Source organism: Nerophis ophidion, linkage group LG16 (assembly GCF_033978795.1).
Source record: "Nerophis ophidion isolate RoL-2023_Sa linkage group LG16, RoL_Noph_v1.0, whole genome shotgun sequence".
NCBI lineage: Eukaryota > Metazoa > Chordata > Actinopteri > Syngnathiformes > Syngnathidae > Nerophis > Nerophis ophidion.
In genome coordinates this window covers 6848083-6869478 of record NC_084626.1, presented here as the reverse complement: position 1 = coordinate 6869478, position 21396 = coordinate 6848083, and the positions used below count along the sequence as shown (strand labels likewise).

General features: G+C 40.2%; 1 protein-coding gene across 4 annotated transcripts in view; it reads left to right on the top strand.

Annotated features, from left to right (window-relative positions):
* cpne5b (copine Vb) overlaps positions 1-21396 on the top strand; it is a 437932-nt gene that overhangs the window by 361095 nt on the left and 55441 nt on the right. For all 4 annotated transcript variants that reach the window (XM_061922666.1, XM_061922665.1, XM_061922667.1 and 1 more), the window contains 2 exons: positions 7265-7318; positions 9403-9464. In XM_061922666.1, coding sequence (XP_061778650.1) covers positions 7265-7318; positions 9403-9464 — 116 coding nt within the window. The remainder of the gene's footprint in view (positions 1-7264; positions 7319-9402; positions 9465-21396) is intronic.

Below are 21396 nucleotides of genomic sequence, written 5' to 3'. Positions count from 1 at the left end.
GAAAGGTATAGCGATATTAGCTCGGATTCAGACTCGGATTTCAGCGCCGCAAGCGATTCAACAGATTACGCATGTATTGAAACGGATGGTTGGAGTGTGGAGGCAGGTACCGAAAACGAAATTGAAGAAGAAACTCCCGTTGGTGGAAACCAGCGGTGAGGGATGCCGTCAAGCTGAAGAAGGAGCCCTATCGGGTTCTTTTGGCTCATAGGACTCCGGAGGCAGTGGACAGATACTTACAGGCCAAGCGGTGTGCAGCTTCAGCGGTCGCGGAGGCAAAAACTTGGACATGGGAGGAGTTCGGGGAAGCCATGGAAAATGATTCTGGACGCTGCCTCAGGAAGGGGAAGCAGTACACTGTCAACACCGTGTATGGTGCGGATGGTGTTCTGCAGACCTCAACTGCGGATTTTGTGGATAGGTGGAAGGAATACTTCGAAGACCTCCTCAATCCAACCAACACGTCTTCCTATGAGGAAGCAGTGCCTGGGGAATCTGTGGTGGGCTCTCCTATTTCTTTGTCTGAGGTTGCCGAGGTAGTTAAAAAGCTCCTCGGTGGCAAGGCTCCGGGGGTAGGTGAGACCCGCCCGGAGTTCCTTAAGGCTCTGGATGCTGTGGGGCTGTCTTGGCTGACAGGACTCTGTAGCATTGCGTGGACATCGGGGACGGTACCTCTGGATTGGCAGACCGGGATGGTGGTCCCTCTCTTTAAGAAGGAGGACCGGAGGGTGTGTTCCCACTATCGTGGGATCACACTCCTCAGCCTTCCCGGTAAGGTTTATTCAGGTGTACTGGAGAGGAGGCTACGCCGGATAATCGGACCTCGGATTCAGGAGAAACAGTGTGGTTTTCGTCCTGGTCGTGGAACTGTGGACCAGCTCTATACTCTCGGCAGGGTTCTTGAGGGTGCATGGGAGTTTGCCCAACCAGTCTACATGTGCTTTGTGGTCTTGGAGAAGGTTTGACACCGGTATGATGCTAATAGCTGCCTGAAAGCGTGTGACCCCACTGTAGAAGCGTATGTCTTCTATCACATACGCTGCAATGACTCTATCAATGTTGTCCTGGCTAGCAGTGCCTCTGTTAAAATCCTTAGGTGGTGGTGAAGTAGCATTGGAGTCTGTGTCTCTCTTTACTATCTTCGTCAAATCATCTTGCTTTTGTCGCTGATTCAGCAGATTTGAAATGCTGTTTTGGGCAGTTGATGGGATCTTTGATCCAAGATACAGCTTACATTTAACTAAAATGTTATTTTCTTTGTGCTCAACAAAAGAAAAGTAGTGAGAATATGTCCATGTTAAGAAACTCGACTCTGGCTCCGCATGATGTCTTGTTAGTAAACACAGACACCCCCCCCCCCAAGCCTCGGGAAGATTTCGTACAGCGCTAACAAAACAAGCTAGCTGAAATCTGATTGGATAAAAGCAACACTGAAGCCTAATATGATGTGACGAGAATATAATGACTATTTTTGACATTTAGGGAAGTAAATTAATCATGTAATGAACTTTTTTCAGTTTATGTTGATAATTTATGTAATGCCAGTCAAGAAGGCTTTGCTGGCCCTAACGGCCCACCACTGGGAAATTCTGTTTGGTGCCTCGTGGGCAGAGGTGGGTAGAGTAGCCAGAAATTGAACTCAAGTAAGAGTACTGTTACTTTAGAGATTTATTAATCAAGTAAAAGTAAGGAGTGGTCATCCAAATATTTACTTGAGTAAAAGTAAAAAGTATGTTGTGAAAAAACTACTCAAGTACTGAGTAACTGATGAGTAACCTGTTTGTTTAATGATTATTGTCACCGATGTCCCACTGGGTCATTATTGTCACCGATGTCCCACTGGGTGTGAGTTTTCCTTGCCCTTATGTGGGCCTACCGAGGATGTCATAGTGGTTTGTGCAGCCCTTTGAGACACTAGTGATTTAGGGCTATATAAGTAAACATTGATTGATTGATTGATTACGGCAACAAATAATGCACAAAAAAATAAAAATAGCAATGAGCAAATTCATAGCCAGGAATATCTCTTAAGCAACTAAAATAATAATATATATTAAATAATAATACATTAAAATAAAAAAACTAAGGCAAATTGATCCACAATTGTACAGTGCAGTACATATTCTGTACAATTGACCACTAAATGGTAACACCGCAATAAGTTTTTCAACGCTAATCAATTACTTAATAAATGACCAAGTCGAGGTGATCTACCTCATATATACATACACACACATATCATATATATATATATATATATATATATATATATATATATATATAGTATATAATTTAGTTATTTATTTTGCCGTTGACATGTTAAAGGTGTTTTAATGAATGTTTAATGAATGTTAAACATGCATGTTTAACAGATAGATTCCTATCTTTCATGAAAACAAGAATATAAGTTGGTGTATTACCTGATTCTGATGACTTGTTTTGATTGGAATCAGACAGTGTAGTGCTGATGATGTCCACATTTTCAAATGGAGGAGAAAAAAAATTCCTCTTTTCTGTCTAATACCACATGAAAGTCGTTGGTTTTTGACATCTTATTCGTCCAGCTTCCATATTCGTTTTTATACACTTTACACGAAATACATTGGCGGCAAACTCCGTACCTTGCTAGCTTGTTTGCGCTGGCTTTCGGAGACTCTTATTTTGTTAGCGCAGGCGCGATGGAGAGGCACTTTTATTGTGAAGACAGGAACTGTGCGATCAGTCTTTAGGCTTTTGACGGGAAGTACGGTTGAAATAAAAAGTGTCGTTTTTCCTTTACACTTTTGATTGATTGATTTAAACTTTTATTAGTAGATTGCACAGTACAGTACATATTCCGCACAATTGACCACTAAATGGTAACACCCAAATAAGTTTTTCAACTTGTTTAGGTCGGATTCGACGTGTGACGGTCACGTAGGCCGCCTTGTTTTGTTTGATTGGTCCAACGTCACCAGTGACTGCATTTGATTGGTGAAACGCAGGCATGCATAATCCTACTTTGAATGCATGTCTGACAAAATCAAAACAAACAAAGCGTGCATTAACAGATCGATAAAAAAAAGTAGCGAGTAACGAGCTGATTGTAGATAAATGGAGCGGAGTAAAAGTAGCGTTTCTTCTCTATAAATATACTCAAGTAAAAGTATGTTGCATAAAAACTACTCTTAGAAGTACAATTTTTCCCAAAAGTTACTCAAGTAGATGTAACGGAGTAAATGTAGAGCGTTACTACCCACCTCTGCTTGTGGGATACACTGTAGTGGTCTATCACCATGCATTACATTTACACATCATCAATCCATTTGTTATCACATTACTTTTGCAGTTATATTTTCCAAAACACATTTGATATTTTAGATTTAAGGGTTTGATGAAAAATAAAAACCACATGTATGATTACAAACAGCATGCACACGTGTATTTGTAATAAAATTCTGACTTTTAATTATTTACAACCTGCCGAATCTAAACAACTGTCGTAAAACAAACAAAAAAACAGTTTAAAGGGATCATATAATAAAAATGTTTTTTTATTTTTTGTTCGCACCTGTTTTTCTGTATTTGGAAAGTGCCGAAAATGTGAATTCAAACCATGAAGTTGGGAAGAAACAATTTTGCCCATTTAGATTTGCCCCGACTTGCTGGCTGGACAGCGTGTATCGTTGCTAACAACATGACTGATTGATCTTGGTCAATATTAGAGTGACTTACTTGATGGACGGTTTGGTCATTTTGGTAGAGCCAGCTGGATGTTTGATAATCTTCCGTTGTGGTGCAATTTCTTTGAGTAGTGTCTTCCTCGCCAGATACACAAAGCCTTTCCATCGATAATAACGTTGTGTGCCCCAGAAGAAGCACTTAATTTCTGTCGGCATTGCTTGGCAATCTCCACATTTCCACTTTCTCGACTTCTGTCTGCTCCAACCTTTCTATAAGCGCGTGCTCGATTCTATAAGCAGCAGTTCATCCTACGTATGTTAAGGTTAAAAGATGTGAGGTTGTGGAACCTCATTTGTCCAAAAATAGTTGTCCTCATCGTCTATTACCAAGTCTCCTATGATGAGAACACACACAGCCACACACACAGACACACACACACACACACACATTGTTGCCAGAAGTTGGAAGTGTGTTGCTATGGAAACGGAAATAAATGTGCTGAGGAAATAAGTTCCAGCAATGATTAAAATGACAAAAATAGGGTACATCTTGTACATATTACATATTGTTATGAAGGTTCCTGTTACTACATTTTATATATATATATATTTGCAGTGTGTACATTGTACATATTGTTATGAAGGTGTCTGGTACTACATTATATAAATACTTGCAGTGTGTATATTGTACATATTACATATTGTTGTGAAAATGTCTGTTATTACATTATATATATAATTGCAGTATGTATATTGTACATATGACATATTGTTATGAAGGTGTCTGTTTCTGCATTTTATATATATTTGCAGTGTGTATATTGTACATATTACATATTGTTATGAAGGTGTCTGTTTCTGCATTATATATATATATACTTGCAGTCTGTATATTGTACATATTACATATTGTTATGAAAATGTCAGTTACTACATTATATATATATACTTGCAGTCTGTATATTGTACATATTACATATTGTTATGAAGGTGTCTGGTACTACATTATATAAATACTTGCAGTGTGTATATTGTACATATTACATATTGTTGTGAAAATGTCTGTTACTACATTATATATACACTTGCACTATGTATATCGTACATATGACATATTGTTATGAAGGTGTCTGTTTATGCATTATATATGTATATATATGTATATATATATATATATATATATATTTGCACTGTGTATATTGTACATATTACATATTGTTATGAAAATGTCAGTTACTAAATTATATATATATACTTGCAGTCTGTATATTCTACATATTACATATTTTTATGAAGGTGTCTGTTACTACATCATATAAATACTTGCAGTGTGTATATAAAATATATTACATATTGTTATGAGGTGTCTGTTACTACATAATATAAATACTTGCAGTGTGTATATAAAATATATTACATATTGTTATGAAGGTGTCTGTTACTTAGGGATGATGTTTGTCAAGAAATTATCGATTTCGATACCATTATCGAATCGATTCATTATCCCTTCTCTTATCGAATCCAGATAGGTTGTTTTATATGGACAAAAATCTTACTCAAAAGCTCACTTTTATTTTTTAGGAAAAAATTAAATGAAATAAATATTTTTGTTACCCAAAAAAATAAATAAATAAAATAAGTAATTAGGTGGCGACTTGTCCAGGGTGTACCTTCCGCCCGAATACAGCTGAGATAGACTCCAGCGACAAGCGATAGAAAAAATGGATGGATGGATAAATAAATATTGACTATTAGTGCCCCTTTAAGCCACATAAGAAAAATACATGCACGGATTTGCATTGTACAGCACTTCACATTTCAAACAAATCTCAGCGTAATGGTGTTGTTTACTTTTTACTCCATTACATGTCAGCAAAATACAATTATAAACTTACTTGTATTTGTCTGTCTTCACCAAGTTGAAGGGGAGGAGATTTTTCACCATCATTCTCGTTAGCTTGCGAGTAGTGTCATTACTCTCCTCCTCACTCATCTTGCTGCGCTCTGCGTTATACCTTGCTATGGTAAATTGGTTAACGCTCTGTGCTACAGAGCAAACACTGCCCTGGTCATCTGAAATAGGATAACGTTAACATCATCTTAATTCAAATCTTGCAAACACTAGTTTATTAGACAGTCCTGCAAACTCTGGAGTGGTGGAGGCTACAAAATACCGTTAACGTTATCAGGCTTAACTGACTATGCTTAGGTAACAATAGTGTTAGAATAATTCTATCTAAATAATCACAAAAACTTTGTGTTGAAATCAGATCCCAGCAAGAAGACCAAAAGTTGTCTTTGGAACCTAACAAGAGTAAGGCTCGTAAAACTTTACTGTGTAGGGGGGAAACAAGACGAAGGTGTTCCTGTTTCTTTCATGTATTATTTAATCAAATAGAAATATATATTGTCTGATCCAAGGACTATAAAAGCAAAGAGGAAGCAGGACTAGAATACCCACCAGGCAACTTCCTCATTCCACTGTTTTACGAACGTCTCTTTGAACTCTTTTACAAACCTCTTCTTTGAACTGTTTTACGACCTTTTCTGTGAACCGTATATGACCCTCATCCCTTAGAAACAGCTGTTGACATGTGGTCGGAGAAAGTCCAAATAAACAGGGAAAAATACAATCTTTCGCCAGAGCGTGGGTGACACTGTAAGAGTTTACAGATCAACACGTTTTCTCCTCAATTGAGCCAAATTTAATTCTGTCTCTGTTTGATTCTTTGCTTTTTGTCTTGTTTAATAGATGTCATCAGTGTTGGAACCTGACAGTTAGTCCAACTAACATTAATGCAGTTCTGGTTGACATGAGAGGTAATGATATTTTAGCCTAAAGGCTACAAGTGAGCAGATATGGAAATAAACCGGCAACAGTTAACGTTAGTTAGTTACTATCACTGGACTGCAGGTTGAAGCAGAGGAAGAGGGGGCGTGCTACGTCTTCTCTGTCGCTGCTTCTCCATGTGTCGAAGACACGACACGTTTCTCTAACCGTCAGGTTATGTGCGGCCTAAACATGTTTCAATATGTTTGTTGTACTGCTCACCTTACAGGAAAGCGAAGCCTGGCAACAGTTGCAGATAGCTGTTTCAGTGTCATATTTCTTAATAAAGTGAAGCCATGCCCTGGAGCGTTTTTTCCGTTGCATTTATGTTGCTGCTTCTGTATCTGCCGCCAAATGACTGAGCTACGTCATTTCCTGTGACATGCAATTCATTCCCAGAGATTAGAATAAAGAATATATATATATATATATATATATATATATATATATACATACATACATACATATATATATATATATATATATATATATATATATATATATATATATATATATATATATATATATACTTGCAGTGTATACGAAGCATATTACATATTGTTATGAAGGTGTCTGAAGGTCCAATGTTAGCCTCATCTTGCAAAAAAATACCTCATAATGATTATGAATGATAAACAAAATTCTCCAAAAAAAAAGTGCAGTTCCCCTTTAATATTCATAAAATGTATTTTTTTCATTTATGTATTAATTAGTATTTATTTTCAGCAAAATGGTGGTTTCTTTATCATGCTTTTTTTCTTTTACTTTTTAGGTGATTAATACCAAGAAGAAAATGAAGAAAAAAAAGTACGTCAACTCTGGAACTGTGAGTATGGCGCCTGCAGCAAACCAAGGCTGGCACTTGGCACTTTTGCCAATCCTCTTATCACATTTGATAGAGAGTGATACGATTAATTGATTCACATAGGTTGTTTTAATTACATTACTGTCGAAGACCTGTGTCACATAATGCATATGAAGTCAAACACAATCGTACTTTTTAGACACAGTATGTGCAAATTAAATAAACTGTAGAGGACCCAGGAACGTGTTTATACTTTAGTTTTACTTTAGGAGAAATTTTAATTGCTTTTATTCAGTCACGTGCCTTCTTCTCGGAAGTGAGAAGCAGTGGTGCTCAACCAAGCCAATATGGCTGTTTTACAGCAAGCAGTGCGCAAATTATTTGAGTACAAAGAGGTCTAAATCTTCCTTCAAAAAGCAGATTTGAGCAACAAATCAAACTATGCAATGAAATCGGTTCCTTTACATTAACAAATAAAGATATGTGGAGTGATATAAAGCAGTGGTCCTCAACCACCGGGCCGCGAACCGATTGGTACCGGGCCGCACAAGAAATAAAAAAAAATACAAATTAAAAAAAAGTTTTTATTTTTTTTATTATTAAATCAACATTAAAAACACAATATATACATTGTATATCAATATAGATCAATACAGTCTGCAGGGATACAGTCCGTAAGCACACATGATTGTATTTCTTTATGAAAAAACAAACAAACACCCCCCGGTCCGTGGGACAAATTTTCAAACTTTGACCGGTTCGGGGCACCACTGATTTAAAGGATTATCCAATTGTCGCGTTCCTAGACATTTGAACTGTTGAGCATCATTCAAGACGACAGAACAAATGAAACATGTAAAAGCATGGAGGTCTACAACTTCCTTGTGTGTGGCTGGGTCAAGGACATTGGTATCAAGACTCTCCCAGATAAATATGCCTCGTTTTTCCTTGGGTAATATTGTATCTCATGATTTAACTTCAGGTCATGCCATGTTTGTCGTTGTTGTTGCATGCGCCGTTTACAAGTAGTGTGTTTTCCCCCCATCTTTATCAAAATATAATTATAGATGTCAACATTGTGTATGTGCTGAAAGATTCATTTATGATTGTTTATCAAAATATAATGATATATGTCAACATTGTATATGTGCTGAAAGATTCATTTATGATTGTTTATCAAAATATAATGATATATGTCAACATTGTGTATTGCTGAAAGTTTAATTTATGATTGTTTATCAAAATATAACTATAGATTGCAACATTGTGTATGTGCTGAAAGATTCATTGATGATTGTTCATCAAAATATAACAAAAGATATCAACATTCTTCATGTGCTGAAAGATACATTAATGATTTTTGTCTTTGGTAAAAACTTAACTCTTTTAGGTTTTAGCTTACATTTGCTTTCTTTTACTTAGACTTGTAATGTTGGTGCTTTTCGAAACACTCGTAGCAAACACGTGTTTATGAAATACAAATAATATCACGATAATACCCAAACGGCAAATAATAAACGTTAAAAGTATATCAAACTTTAACTTTAAGTGATGACTGCAAACTTTTGCATTCTTCGACTCTGCTCCCTTGGACTGGGGTGTAAGCTGCTTTTCTGGTCGTTGTTTTGTAAAATTTTGCAATCTTTCGCCCTTTTTCATTACTTTCTCGAGGAACTTTTTTCCTTTTTGCGATTTGAACGATTCGTACAGCCGAAAACAACATAAACATAGGGCATTTTTTCATAGAGAAAGGCTAAATCGCCGAGTACCCATTGAGAACAGAGCTAGCTTGACCTCCTCGTATATTTAATGGTCACATCCAAGCAATTGTTTTAGTTGTGTATAAGAAAATGCGAATGGACGACATCAACAACCAATTCACTTCCCTGCTCATTTGGCCTATATGTGCAAGTAATGCATACAAATACATCTCATCCTCCTCAAACATGTCCTCCGGGGGAAAAAGTAAATGGATCATCTAAAAGCAGCCATCCTTTATCTTATCGCAGATTGCCACGTGCTCCACATTGAAAGACTTGGATTGCTTAACGAAGTCACAGGCATCATTATTTACGGTAGCCATTTGTATTCTTCTGGACTTTCAGGTCACCCTGCTCTCCTTCTCTGTGGAGTCAGAGTTCACCTTCTTAGATTACATCAAAGGAGGGTAAGTGGACCCGAATCACCATTTATTCTTTCAGTATGTTTGGAATTCAATGAGCAACCGTGCTGCTGGTGGGATAAACATGAACCTGCAGCACCAATTGATTGTGTTTATAAACAGGGGGGATGCTGTCAATAAAAAGCCAAAGAAAAAAGAATGGCAGGTGCTATTAGATTGTGAATCATAGTAATTTTGCACAGAATATGTAACTGCACTTTTTGGGGGAATTTTGCTTATCGTTCACAATTCAAAAACCGTATAGTCCGTATAATAACCAAGCTGTAGCAACATTGTTATTGTCAGAGATATATGTATATATACATATATATGTATATATATATATATATATATATATATATATATATATATATATATATATATAGGCTTGTACAGTATACCGGTATTAGTATAGTACCACGATACTAATGAATCATACTCGGTAATATACCTTTATGCCCGTTTTTTTAACGGGCATAACAGCGCGTTGTCTCATAGACTTAGACTTAGACTTTCTTTTTATTGTCATTCAAATTTGAACTTTACAGTACAAATAAGAACAAAATTTCATTGCATTAGCTCTTGGTAGTGCAGGATAAAAAGAAAAGCAATAAGGTGCATATATAAATAAATAGATTACTGTACAGATAAATACATTGCACTTTTTCACATGCGTCCATGTTTATGGATGTATGTTATTTTGTCTTTTTTGTTCCAGCGAGTTAATTCATTTTGGGGGGAGTTGAGGGGATGATTTAATTATGATGCGTTCAAGAGTCTTACGGCCTGAGGGAAGACGCTGTTACAGAACCTGGAGGTTCTGCTACGGAGGCTGCGGAACCTCTTCCTAGAGTCCAGCAGTGAAAACAGTCCTTGGTGGGGGTGGGAGGAGTCTTTGCAGATTTTCTGAGCCCTGGTCAGGCAGCGGCTTTTTGCGATCTCCTAGATAGGAGGAAGAGGAGTCCTGATAATCTTTTACGCTGTCCTCACCACTCTCTGGAGAGACTTCCAGTCTGAGGCATTGCAGGCTTCAGTCCAGACAGAGAAGCTGTTGGTCAGCAGACTCTCTATAGTGCCTCTGTAGAATGTGGTGAGAATGGGGGGAGGGAGCTGAGCTCTTTTCATCGGACGCAAAAAAAGCATGCACTGCTGAGCTCTTTTTACAAGAGCTCCGGTGTGTAGGGACCAGGTTATATTGTCAGTGATCTGCACCCACAGGAACTTGGTGCTGCTTACCATCTCCACCGCTGTGCCGTTGATGAAAAGTGGAGCCTGGCTGGACTGGTGCTTCCTGAAGTCAACAATGATCTCCTTGGTCTCGTCAACGTTCAGGACCAGGTTCTTGGTTCTGCACCAGTCAACCAGATGTTTCACCTCCTCCCTGTAGTCCATGCCGTTATTGTCACGGATGAAGCCCACTTCTGTCGTGTCGTCCGCATACTTCACAATGTGGTTAGTGGTGGACCTGGCGCAGCAGTTATGGGTCATCAATGTGAACAGCAGCGGACTAAGGACGCAGCCCTGGGGGGAGCTGGTGCTCAGAGAGAGGGCACTGAAGGTGTTGTTGCCCACTCTCACAGATTGGGGTCTGTCTGTGAGGAAGTCAAGCAGCCAGTTGAATAGGGGGGTACTTAATCCAAGGGACACCAGTTTGCTCACCAAATGCTGCGGGATGATGGTGTTGAATTCTGAGCTGAAGACGAGAAACAACATCCGCACGTGTGTGTCCTTTTCCTTCCAGATGTTTTAAGCTCAGGTGGAGTGCAGAGGAGATGGCGTCCTCTGTGGAGCGGTTTGGGCGATAAGCGAACTGGTATGGGTCGAATGTGGGGGGAAGTCTGGAGACAATGTATTCCTTTACCAGCCTCTCGAAGCACTTCATTATGATGGGGGTGAGTGCAACGGGGCGATAATCATTGAAGGAAGAGATTGTGGGTTTTTTAGGCACAGCAATGATTATGGCCGTCTTAAAACATGATGGTACCACAGCCTGGGTCAGCGAGATGTTGAAGATATCTTTGCGAACCCCAGCCAGCTGGTCTGCACATCCCTTAAGCACCTTATCCAGAATGTCATCAGGTCCCGGTGCTTTCCGGGGGTTCACTCTCCTTAAGGTTTTCAGGAAATCCGCTGTGTCCAGGTTGAGCGGCTGCTCATCAGGGCAAGGGATGGATTTTCTCGCCGGAGTGGTGTTAAGTGCCTCAAACCTTGCAAAGTAGTTGTGAAAGTCATTTAGGAAGCTGATACTGTTGTCACAGGGACAGGGGGTAGCTTTATAGTCCGTGATGACCTGTATGCCTTGCCACATTCGTCTAGTGTTCGTGGGTTTCTCGAAGAAGTCCTGCACCTTCTGACTGTGAGCACACTTTGCAACCTTAATGGCACGGTTCAGGTTAGCTCTGGCTGATTTTAATGCCACCATGTCGCCAGACTTGAAAGCCTTGTTCCGAGCCTTCAGCATTGCACGTACCTCACTGTTCATCCAGGGTTTCTCGTTGACCCGTTTGGGGATGTTCTTGATCAAACTCACATTCTCCATGCACTTCTGAATGTATGCGGACACAGACTCTGCATACTCCTCCACACATGTGTGATGATTATCGGTGGCGGCTTCCTCGAACATGTCCCAGTATGTGGTTTCGAAGCAGTCTTGTAATGCTTCCATTGCTCCCTCTGGACAGGTCCTCACCTGCCTCACTGTAGCTTGCTTCCTGATCAGCAGGGGCTTGTATGCAGGAATTAGCATCACAGACAGATCGTCTGAGGAGCCGACGGGGGGCGTGGGTGCATCTACGCCTGACATCCACTGTAATTATACCAAGTACAGGAGCGCATCTAGTCGATACTACTATAATTACATCAATATAATTTAGCATCACAAAATCTTTTTCGTTTTTTTTTTTTAATTTATATTATGTTTATAAACTCAGGAAATACGTCCCTGGACACATGAGGACTTAAATTATGACCATTGCATGCCCCTTTAACTACTTGGTATGAGATCAATACCCAAATTTGTGGTATCATCCAAAACTAATGTAACGCATCTGAACAACAGAAGAAAAGGGGATTATTACATTGTTTCAGAAGTGTCAATAGAACATGTTAAAAGAGAAAGTAAGCATATATTAATAGTTAATGAACAAATAGATTAGTAATCATTTTTTTACCACTTTTCCTTAATAATTTTGACAAAATTATAGAATGGAAAATGACACAATATGTAACTGCATACGTCAGCAGACTAAATTATGAGCGTTTGTTTGCTTACTTACTAATAACAAAAAAGTTGTCTTGTATGTTCACTATTTTATTTAAAGATAAACTTGCAATAAGAAACATATGTTCAATGTGCCGTAAGATTTTTTTTTTTTCGTCAAAAAGAAGCCAATAATGCAATTTTTTTGTGGTCCGCTTTATTTAGAAAAGTACCGAAATACATTTTGGTATCGGGACAATATATATATATATATATATATATATATATATATATATATATATATATATATATATATATATATATATATATATATATATATATATATATATATATATATATATATATATATATATATATATGTCACACACACGAAAGGTGTGGTTTAATGTGTCCTCTGCATGTGACCCATCCCCTTGTCCCCTTGTTCACCCCCTGGGAGGTGAGGGGAGCAGTGGGCAGCAGCGGTGCCGCACCCGGGAATCATTTTTGGTGGTTTAACCCCCAATTCCAACCCCTGATGCTGAGTGCCAAGCAGGGAGGTAATGGGTCCCATTTTTATAATATATATATATATATATATATATATATATATATATATATATATATATATATATATATGGGATATGTACAGTACTATGCAATCTACAAACCCGTTTCCATATGAGTTGGGAAATTGTGTTAGATGTAAATATAAACGGAATAAAATTATTTGCAAATCATTTTCAACCCAAATTCAGTTGAATATGCTACAAACTCAACATATTTGATGTTCAAACTGATAAACATTTATACCATAATTGGGTATAAAAGCAGTTCCATGAAATGCTAAGTAATTCATAAACAAGGATGGGTCGAGGTACACCCCGTTGTAAGCAAAGTGTTGAACAGTTTTAGAACAACATTTCACAATGAGCTATTGGAAGGAATCTAGGGATTATACCACCTACGGTCTGTAAAATCATCAAAAAGTTCAGAGAATCTGGAAAAATCACTGCACGTAAGCGATGATATTACAGACTTTTGCTCCCTCATGTGGTACAGCATCAAAAACCGACATCAGTGTGTAAATGATATCACCACATGGGCTCAGGAACACTTCATAAAACCACTGTCAGTAACCATACAGTTGGTCGCTACATCTTTTAGTGAAAGTTAAAACTCTACTATGCAAAGCTAAACCCATTTATCAACAATATCCTGAAACGCCGCCGGCTTGCCTGGGCCCGAGCTCACCTAAGACGGACTGATGCAAAGTGGAAAGGTGTTCTGTGGTTTGACGAGTCCATATTTCAAATTATATTTGGAAACAGAGGACATGGTGTCCTCCAGAACAAAGAGGAAAATAACCATTCGGATTGTTATAGGTGCAAAGTTCAAAAGGCATGGGTAACTTACACATTTGTGAAGGCACCAATAATGCTGAAAGGTCCATACTGGTTTTGGAACAACATATGTTGTCATCCAAGCAACGTTATCATGGATGCCTCTTCTTATCTCAGCAAGACACGTGTTACAACAGCGTGGCTTTGTAAAAAAAGCCACGCTGGATGCAGTCCAGACCTGTCTCCCATCGAAAATGTGTGGCACATTATAAAGCGTAAAATACGACAGCGGTGACCCCGGACTGTTGAACGACTGAAGCTCTACATAAAACAAGAATGGGAACGAATTGCAATTTCAAAGCTTCAACAATTTGTTTCCTCAGTTCCCAAACGTTTATTGAGTGTTGTTAAAAAAAATTGTGATGTAACACAGCGGTGAACATGCCCTTTTCCCAACTACTTTGGCACGTGTTGCATCCATGAAATTCTAAGTTAATTATCATTTGCAAAAAAAAATAAAGTTTATGAGTTTGAAAATCAAATATCTTGTCTTTGTAGTGAATTCAATTGAATATGAGTTGAAAAGGATTTGCAAATTATTGTATTCCGTTCATATTTACATTTAACACAATTTCCCAACTCATATGGAAACGGGGTTTGTATATATATAAATATATATATATATATATATATATATACATATATATATATATATATATATATATACATATATATATAGGTGTGGGAAAAAATCACAAGACTACTTCATCTCTACAGAACTGTTTCATGAGGGGTTCCCTCAATCATCAGGAGATTTTAATGGAAGCATTCACATACAATGGTTTGTATAGGGCACAGAGTGGGTGGGTACAAGCAGGCGTAGGGCATGGTGATTGGCTCATGTGTTACCTAGGAGGTGTTTCCGTCTGTGGCGGCATGTTGAAATGATTTCACTGCGCTTGTTGAGGGATGATAGATCTGAATGATATATAATAAACAGTTTCTCTTTTAAGCATAGGTTGCATCTTTTATTACCACTGTTGTAAGGTGTGCTGGATGCAAGAATTTGCCATGTTATTGAATATTCAACATTATTGTCTTTGAGGTTCCAAATGTGTTTGCTGAGTTCTGTAGAATTCCGCAAAGTCTGGTTTCTAAAGGAGGCGTTGTGATTATTCCATCTTGTTTTGAACGCTCCTTCGGTTAATCCTACGTACGTACGTGTCGGATGTGTTAATGTCCTTGCGTGTTACCTTTGCTTGGTAAACGACTGATGTCTGTAAGCACCTTCCGTTGAGAGGGCAATCAGGTTTCTTGCGACAGTTACATTCATTATTGGTTTCAGAGTCGTTTAGTCTGGTGGTAGGCAGTCCTTTTGCAATTGCTTTGTTGTGGTTTGAAATGATTTGTTGCATGTTGGTCATACAGCTGTAGCTCAATTTAATGTTGTTCTTGTTGAATATTTTTCTTAGGGTGTTGCCTTTGGGGAAGTGTTTGTCGATCAGAGTGAGGAACTTGCGGCCGATGTTGGTTGAGACGTCTTTGCTGAATGGCGGATTGTACCAGATGATGTTTCGTTTTCTGCTCTTTTTTGGTTGGTTTCCTGGAGTGGGTTCATAGGTGAGGGTGAAGTTGTATCCGCTTTCATCAAGTGCTTTCTGGTACGGGGGGTTGCTTGGTCGAATTCAGCTTTGCTAGATGACAGCATCGATAGCCTTTTATTAATTCCGGTAGGTATTCTTTTCGTGGTGGTGGGTGGGTGGTTGCTGTCATTGTGCACATATTGGAGTGTTGTGTTGGGTTTCGTGAATGGTTGGTAGCTGTTATTTCTCAGGTTGAAAGTGACGTCGAGGAAGTTGACTGTTTGCTTGTTGGCTTCAATCGTGATCCGTAGGCCGTTTTCTTTGAAGATTTGGCATATGCGCTTCTTGGTGTTCTCGCTGCTCCTTGGCGAGGCGCGGCACACTGCCAGTCCATCATCACGGTAAATACCAAGGTTCAGGTTGAGGCTAGCAAGCTGGGAGAGGAGGAAACTCCCAACGAGTTCGCATGTTTCTGCTCCGTCAAAACTTCCCATAGTAACGCCAAATGTTGAATTGTTCTTTTTTTACCATGGTGTACTGTTGTGGATGAGTATGGAGTTCTTTGCGTGGATGATGATGTTTCTTTCGTTGCCTGTGATTGAGTCGTAGTCCGAGGCGAAGTTTAGTGCTTGGGTCAGTATGTCTTGCGTGATGGAAGGGTAAAATTATTCGATGTCGAAGGAGATAAAGTTGTGTTGTTGTTTGTCTTGGATGTTGTTAAACCATTTGATTACTGCTGCTGTATTTCTCCATCGGTTGAGTGGTGTTTTGTCCTTGATTTTTGCGTTGATTCTGTCCAGGATTATTTTGCTGATTTTTCCTATTTCGGATTTACTTGGGTTTATTAGTCGGCATGTTGGGTTATTTGCAAAGTTGGGTTTGTGGTCCTTCAATGTGATGAAGGCTTCTTTGTTGGCTGTGGCGTCCACCCTGTGCTCAATGTCCAGTTCGGTTGCGATCCGCTTGTTTTCCAGGTGGATGTTCTGTAAAGTGTTGGGTTGTGCTTTTTTGTATGATTTGGTGATGCTTTTGTCCAGTAAAGAGTTATGTTCTGGTATGTCCATTCTGTAGAAGTTTGTGGTTTTATCGGCGGCTATGATGAGGTTGCTTACTTGCATCCAGCACACCTTAGAACAGTGGTAATAAAAGATGCAACCTATGCTTAAAAGAGAAACTGTTTATTATATATCATCCAGATCTATCATCCCTCAACAAGCGCAGTGAAATCATTTCAACATGCCGCCACAGACGGAAACACCTCCTAGGTAACACATGAGCCAATCACCACGCCCTACGCCTGCTTGTACCCACCCACTCTGTGCCCTATATAAACCATTGTATGTGAATGCTTCCATTAAAATCTCCTGATGATTGAGGGAACCCCTCATGAAACAGTTCTGTAGAGATGAAGTAGTCTTGTGATTTTTTCCCACACCTACATATTGCGCTCTACCACGGTATCGAGCACTATTCTCTGGATAATCCAATCAAGACATATATATATATATATATATATATATATATATATATATATATATATATATATATATGTATTCATTCATATTTATATATGTATATATCTATATATATATATCTATATATATATATTTATATATATATATGTATATTTATATATGTGTATATATATATATCTATATTTATATATAGATATATAGATATATATATATATATATATATATATATATATATATATATATATATATACTTTGCATGCAGTCGGCATCCGGCCAGAGTGGCACTACCCGTCAGAAAGTTTGCACGTGCTATCAAGTTAGCACGTGTTTTAGTGAAAAATACCATGTCTGTGTTCGCGGCCCCTCCTCGGAGTGCAGGGTGAACAAGTGTCAAAAGCCTACATTTTACACCAAAGTGACAAGAGACTCCTAAAGATGTCACAGCTTCTTTTCAAAGCGTGGCCTTTAAAACCAACAGTTCGCACACCCACACACACACACACACACACACACACACACATCCACTGAGTGGTGGTTTAGAATACGAGTACAAAGGATCACATCAGTGCAGTTCCTGTAGCACAGGGGTAATGTTTGGAGACCGACCACGCCGTGCAGACATTGCCACACAATGAAGCGTCCTCATGAAAAACACAATCAAGTCTAATTAATGCTGAGGTCGGCGAGGTCGGCCGTTGTTCTACCTCACCGCCCAAATTTGAAAGGTTAATGTGAGTCTTTAAGTCATTCATTTGGTTATCATTCCTCTGCATGGCTCACATGCTTAATGAGAGGCTGTCATTTCCGCGCCCCCAGAGACCCCGTCACTGCGTGTTAAATAAACGAGAAGAAGGCAGAGCTTCACCGGCGAGGGAGAGTTAGTTCACGATTTGGATTTAAGTGCTCCCTCGCTTTAATTACTTGTTGGCCAGACGTCTCCAAATGAGAAAAGCTCGCTGGTGGAGTATTGACCATTTTCTCCAGCAACCCGGGGACCGCTTTGGTTTGATGAGCAAAACACGTTTTATATAACTTGTCATACTAGTAAAAACAGGAATGTTTTGTTTAAACATTGGGCAAGGCCGTTAACATCAGTCATTAAAGAAACTGATTTGGAGACCTATTCATCCATCCATGTTCTACCGTTTGTCCCTTTCGGGGGGTGCTGGAGCTTATTTCAGCTGCATTCGGGCGGTAGGCGGGATACCGAAAATGTAATTAAGCGATTAACCAACATCCAAGCAGTTTTTGTCCTATTCACAGCGGTGGGGCTTTAAAAATGATAGCATAGGCCCGGTAGGTCGCCAAACCCGCGGCTCTTTAGCGCCACCCTCTTGGCTCCCTGGAGCTTTTTCAAAAATGTGTGAAAATAAAATGTCTCTTATTGTCACTATACACAGGTACAAAGAGATTTAAAGCAACTCCAGTATCAGTGCAACAGTCTACAAAATATGCAAAAAACATAGGAAGCAAAGAAAAGAGAAATAGTGCAAAAAGAGGTAAGGTGCACAGTCCAGTCCTGAGAACTGGATGGTTCAATGTGTTGTATCCATATATACAGAAGCATTCAGATTGTGAGGTGGAAAGTAAAAATTACACATAGGGAGATGCTAAACTATAAAATCAGTGCCTATGAGAGTTCAGTTTATGGTAAAAACTGTTCTTGAGTATGTTTGTCTTAGAGATGATAACCCTGTAGCGCCTTCCTGAGGGCAGCAGGTCAAAGCCAGGGTGGGCGCTGTCCTTGATAATGTTCGTAGCTCCGCTGAGGCAGCGGGAGGTGTAAATGTTTATCAGGGAGGGGAGAGGGCAGCCAATGATCCGCTGTGCTGTCTTTAACACTCTTTGGCGCCTCTCCCTGTCTGCAACGGTGCACCTGTCGTACCATGATGTGATGCAGTATGTCAGCAGGCTCTCAATGGATGAGCGGTAGAAGTTCAGCAGCAGGTTGGAGTCCTGGTTGTACTTCTTGAGGACTGTCATGAAGTGCATCCGCTGCTGAGCCTCCTCAGTGATAGCAGCAGTGTTATCTGACCAGGAGATGTTTTCAGAGATAAGGATGCCGAGAAACCGGAAGGGGTGGACCCTATCCACACACTCGCCCTCGATGTAGAGGGGAGCTAGGTCAATGCTGTGTTTCCTGAAGTCGACGACAATCTCGATAGTTTTCTTGGTGTTTAGAGTAAGGTTGTTCTCTGAGCACCAGTCTGCCAACTTCCGGACCTCCTCTCTGTAGGCTGCTTCGACCCCCTTTGAAATGAGTCCGACTGCCGTTGTGTCGTCCGCAAACTTCTCTATAAGGTTGTTGTTGTGGGTCCGACTGCAGTCATAAGTGTGAAGGCTGTACAGAAGAGGGCTCAGCACCCAGCCCTGTGGGGAGCCGGTATTTAATGTGTGGGTGGAGGAGAGGTGGGGGCCAAGTCTCACAGTCTGGGGCTGGTTGGAGAGAAAGTCCTTAATCCAGGTGCTAGTGAGGTGGGGGACGCCGAGAGTGTCCAGTTTTGTAATGAGTATGTCCGGTATTGTGTTAAAGGCAGAGCTGTAATCCACACAGAGCACTCTGATGTTGCTCCAGGTGGTGTAGACTGTAGAGCAAAGTGGAGAGCCCCAGTGATGGCAGCCCGATATATAATAGAATAGAATAGAATAGAATAGAATGAACTTTATTGTCATTATATTTGCATATAACGAGATTAAAGACTCCAATTTAAGGTGCGGTAGTATATGCGAACTGGTAGGGGTCGAAATCTTGGGGGAGATAGTCCTTAATGTGCTGTAAAACCAGCCTTTCAAAGCACTTCATGACGATTACCACCCGATAATCATTCAGGGTGGTGACGGGAGACCTCTTCGGCACCGGGATTATTGTAGTTGATTTCAGGGAGAACGGGATGACTCCTTGGGCCAGGGAGAGATTTATGATCCTGGTAAAAGTGGAGTTGAGCTGGTGGGCACACGCTCTAAGCACCCTGCCAGGAACTCCGTCCGGGCCAGCAGCTTTCCTGGGGTTCACTGCCAGGAGCACCCCTCTGGCATCATGCATCTACAGTCAGTGGGGTGGAGGAGGAGCCTGGTGGGGATGGGGGCAGGGCTGGAACAAATGAGTTCTGCTGTGGTGTCTCGAAGCAAGCAAAGAAGCTATTTAGCTCCTATGCCTGCGCTGCACTCAGGTCTGCTGTTGATAAATCACATTCTCTGAAGGTGGTGATGTGGTGTATGCCCCGCCGCACCTCTCGTGAGTTGTTGCTGGACTGGTGGGACTTTATACCCACCCTGTAGTCCGCCTTAGCTTTTTTTATTCCTTTCTTCAGGCCAGCTCGAGTAGCTTTGTACAGAGCTCTATCACCTGACCTGAAAGCAGCGTCGCGGGCCCTGAGGAGTGAGCGGACCTGGCTGGTAATCCGGAGTTTCTGGTTAGTGAAAACCTGGATGATTCTGTGGACAGTCACATTCCCAATGCAGAACTTGATATAGTCAGATACAGATACAGATACAGTATCGTTCCTGTGTAAGTCTCAAGATCCTGGTGTTCAAATAAGTCCCAGTTTGTTCGGCTGAAACAGTCGTGTAGGTCTGACAGGGCATTTTCTGGCCAGGTTTTAACTGCCTTTATGGTGGGTCTGACTCTGCGTCTGAGGGTCGAGTTGGCTGGAAAGAGCTAATCAATTTCAACATGCTATTTAAGCTAGCTGTATTTACATATTGCATCATTATACCTCGTGTGTTGGTATATTTGATCTCATTTAATTTCCTTTACTCATGTTTAATTTTAATTGATATTTGCTTGTTTCATGACACAATGTCTGTATGGAATATTGGCTGCATTTCTGATAGTTGTTCCAGAACACAGCAAACGTTTCCCAGCTAGCAAAGATTGTAATAAATCCATTAGAAGAAGACAGCCTGTCGTTTCCGGTAATTTCCAGGAGTTATCTCAAGCCTCTGAGAAGCCTCCGTTTTACAAATGTTTTCCAATATTGTAAAAATGTGTACAATAAATATTACATTGCAACATTTCACTCCTCTCTGAGCTGCTACCTTACCGTGGTAGAGGAGTTTGCGTGTCCCAATGATCTTAGGAGCTATGTTGTCTGGGGGCTTTCATGCCCCCTGGTAGGGTCTCCCAAGACAAACAGGTCCTAGGTGAGTGATCAGACAAAGAGCAGCTCAAAGACTTCTATGGAATTACAACAAAATGAACCCAGATTTCCCTCGCCCGGACGTGGGTCACCTGGGCCCCGCTCTGAAGCCAGGCCCGGAGTTGGGGCACGATGGCGAGCGCCTGGTGGTCGGGCCTGTCCCCATGGGGCCCGGCCGGGCACAGCCCGAAGAGGCAAC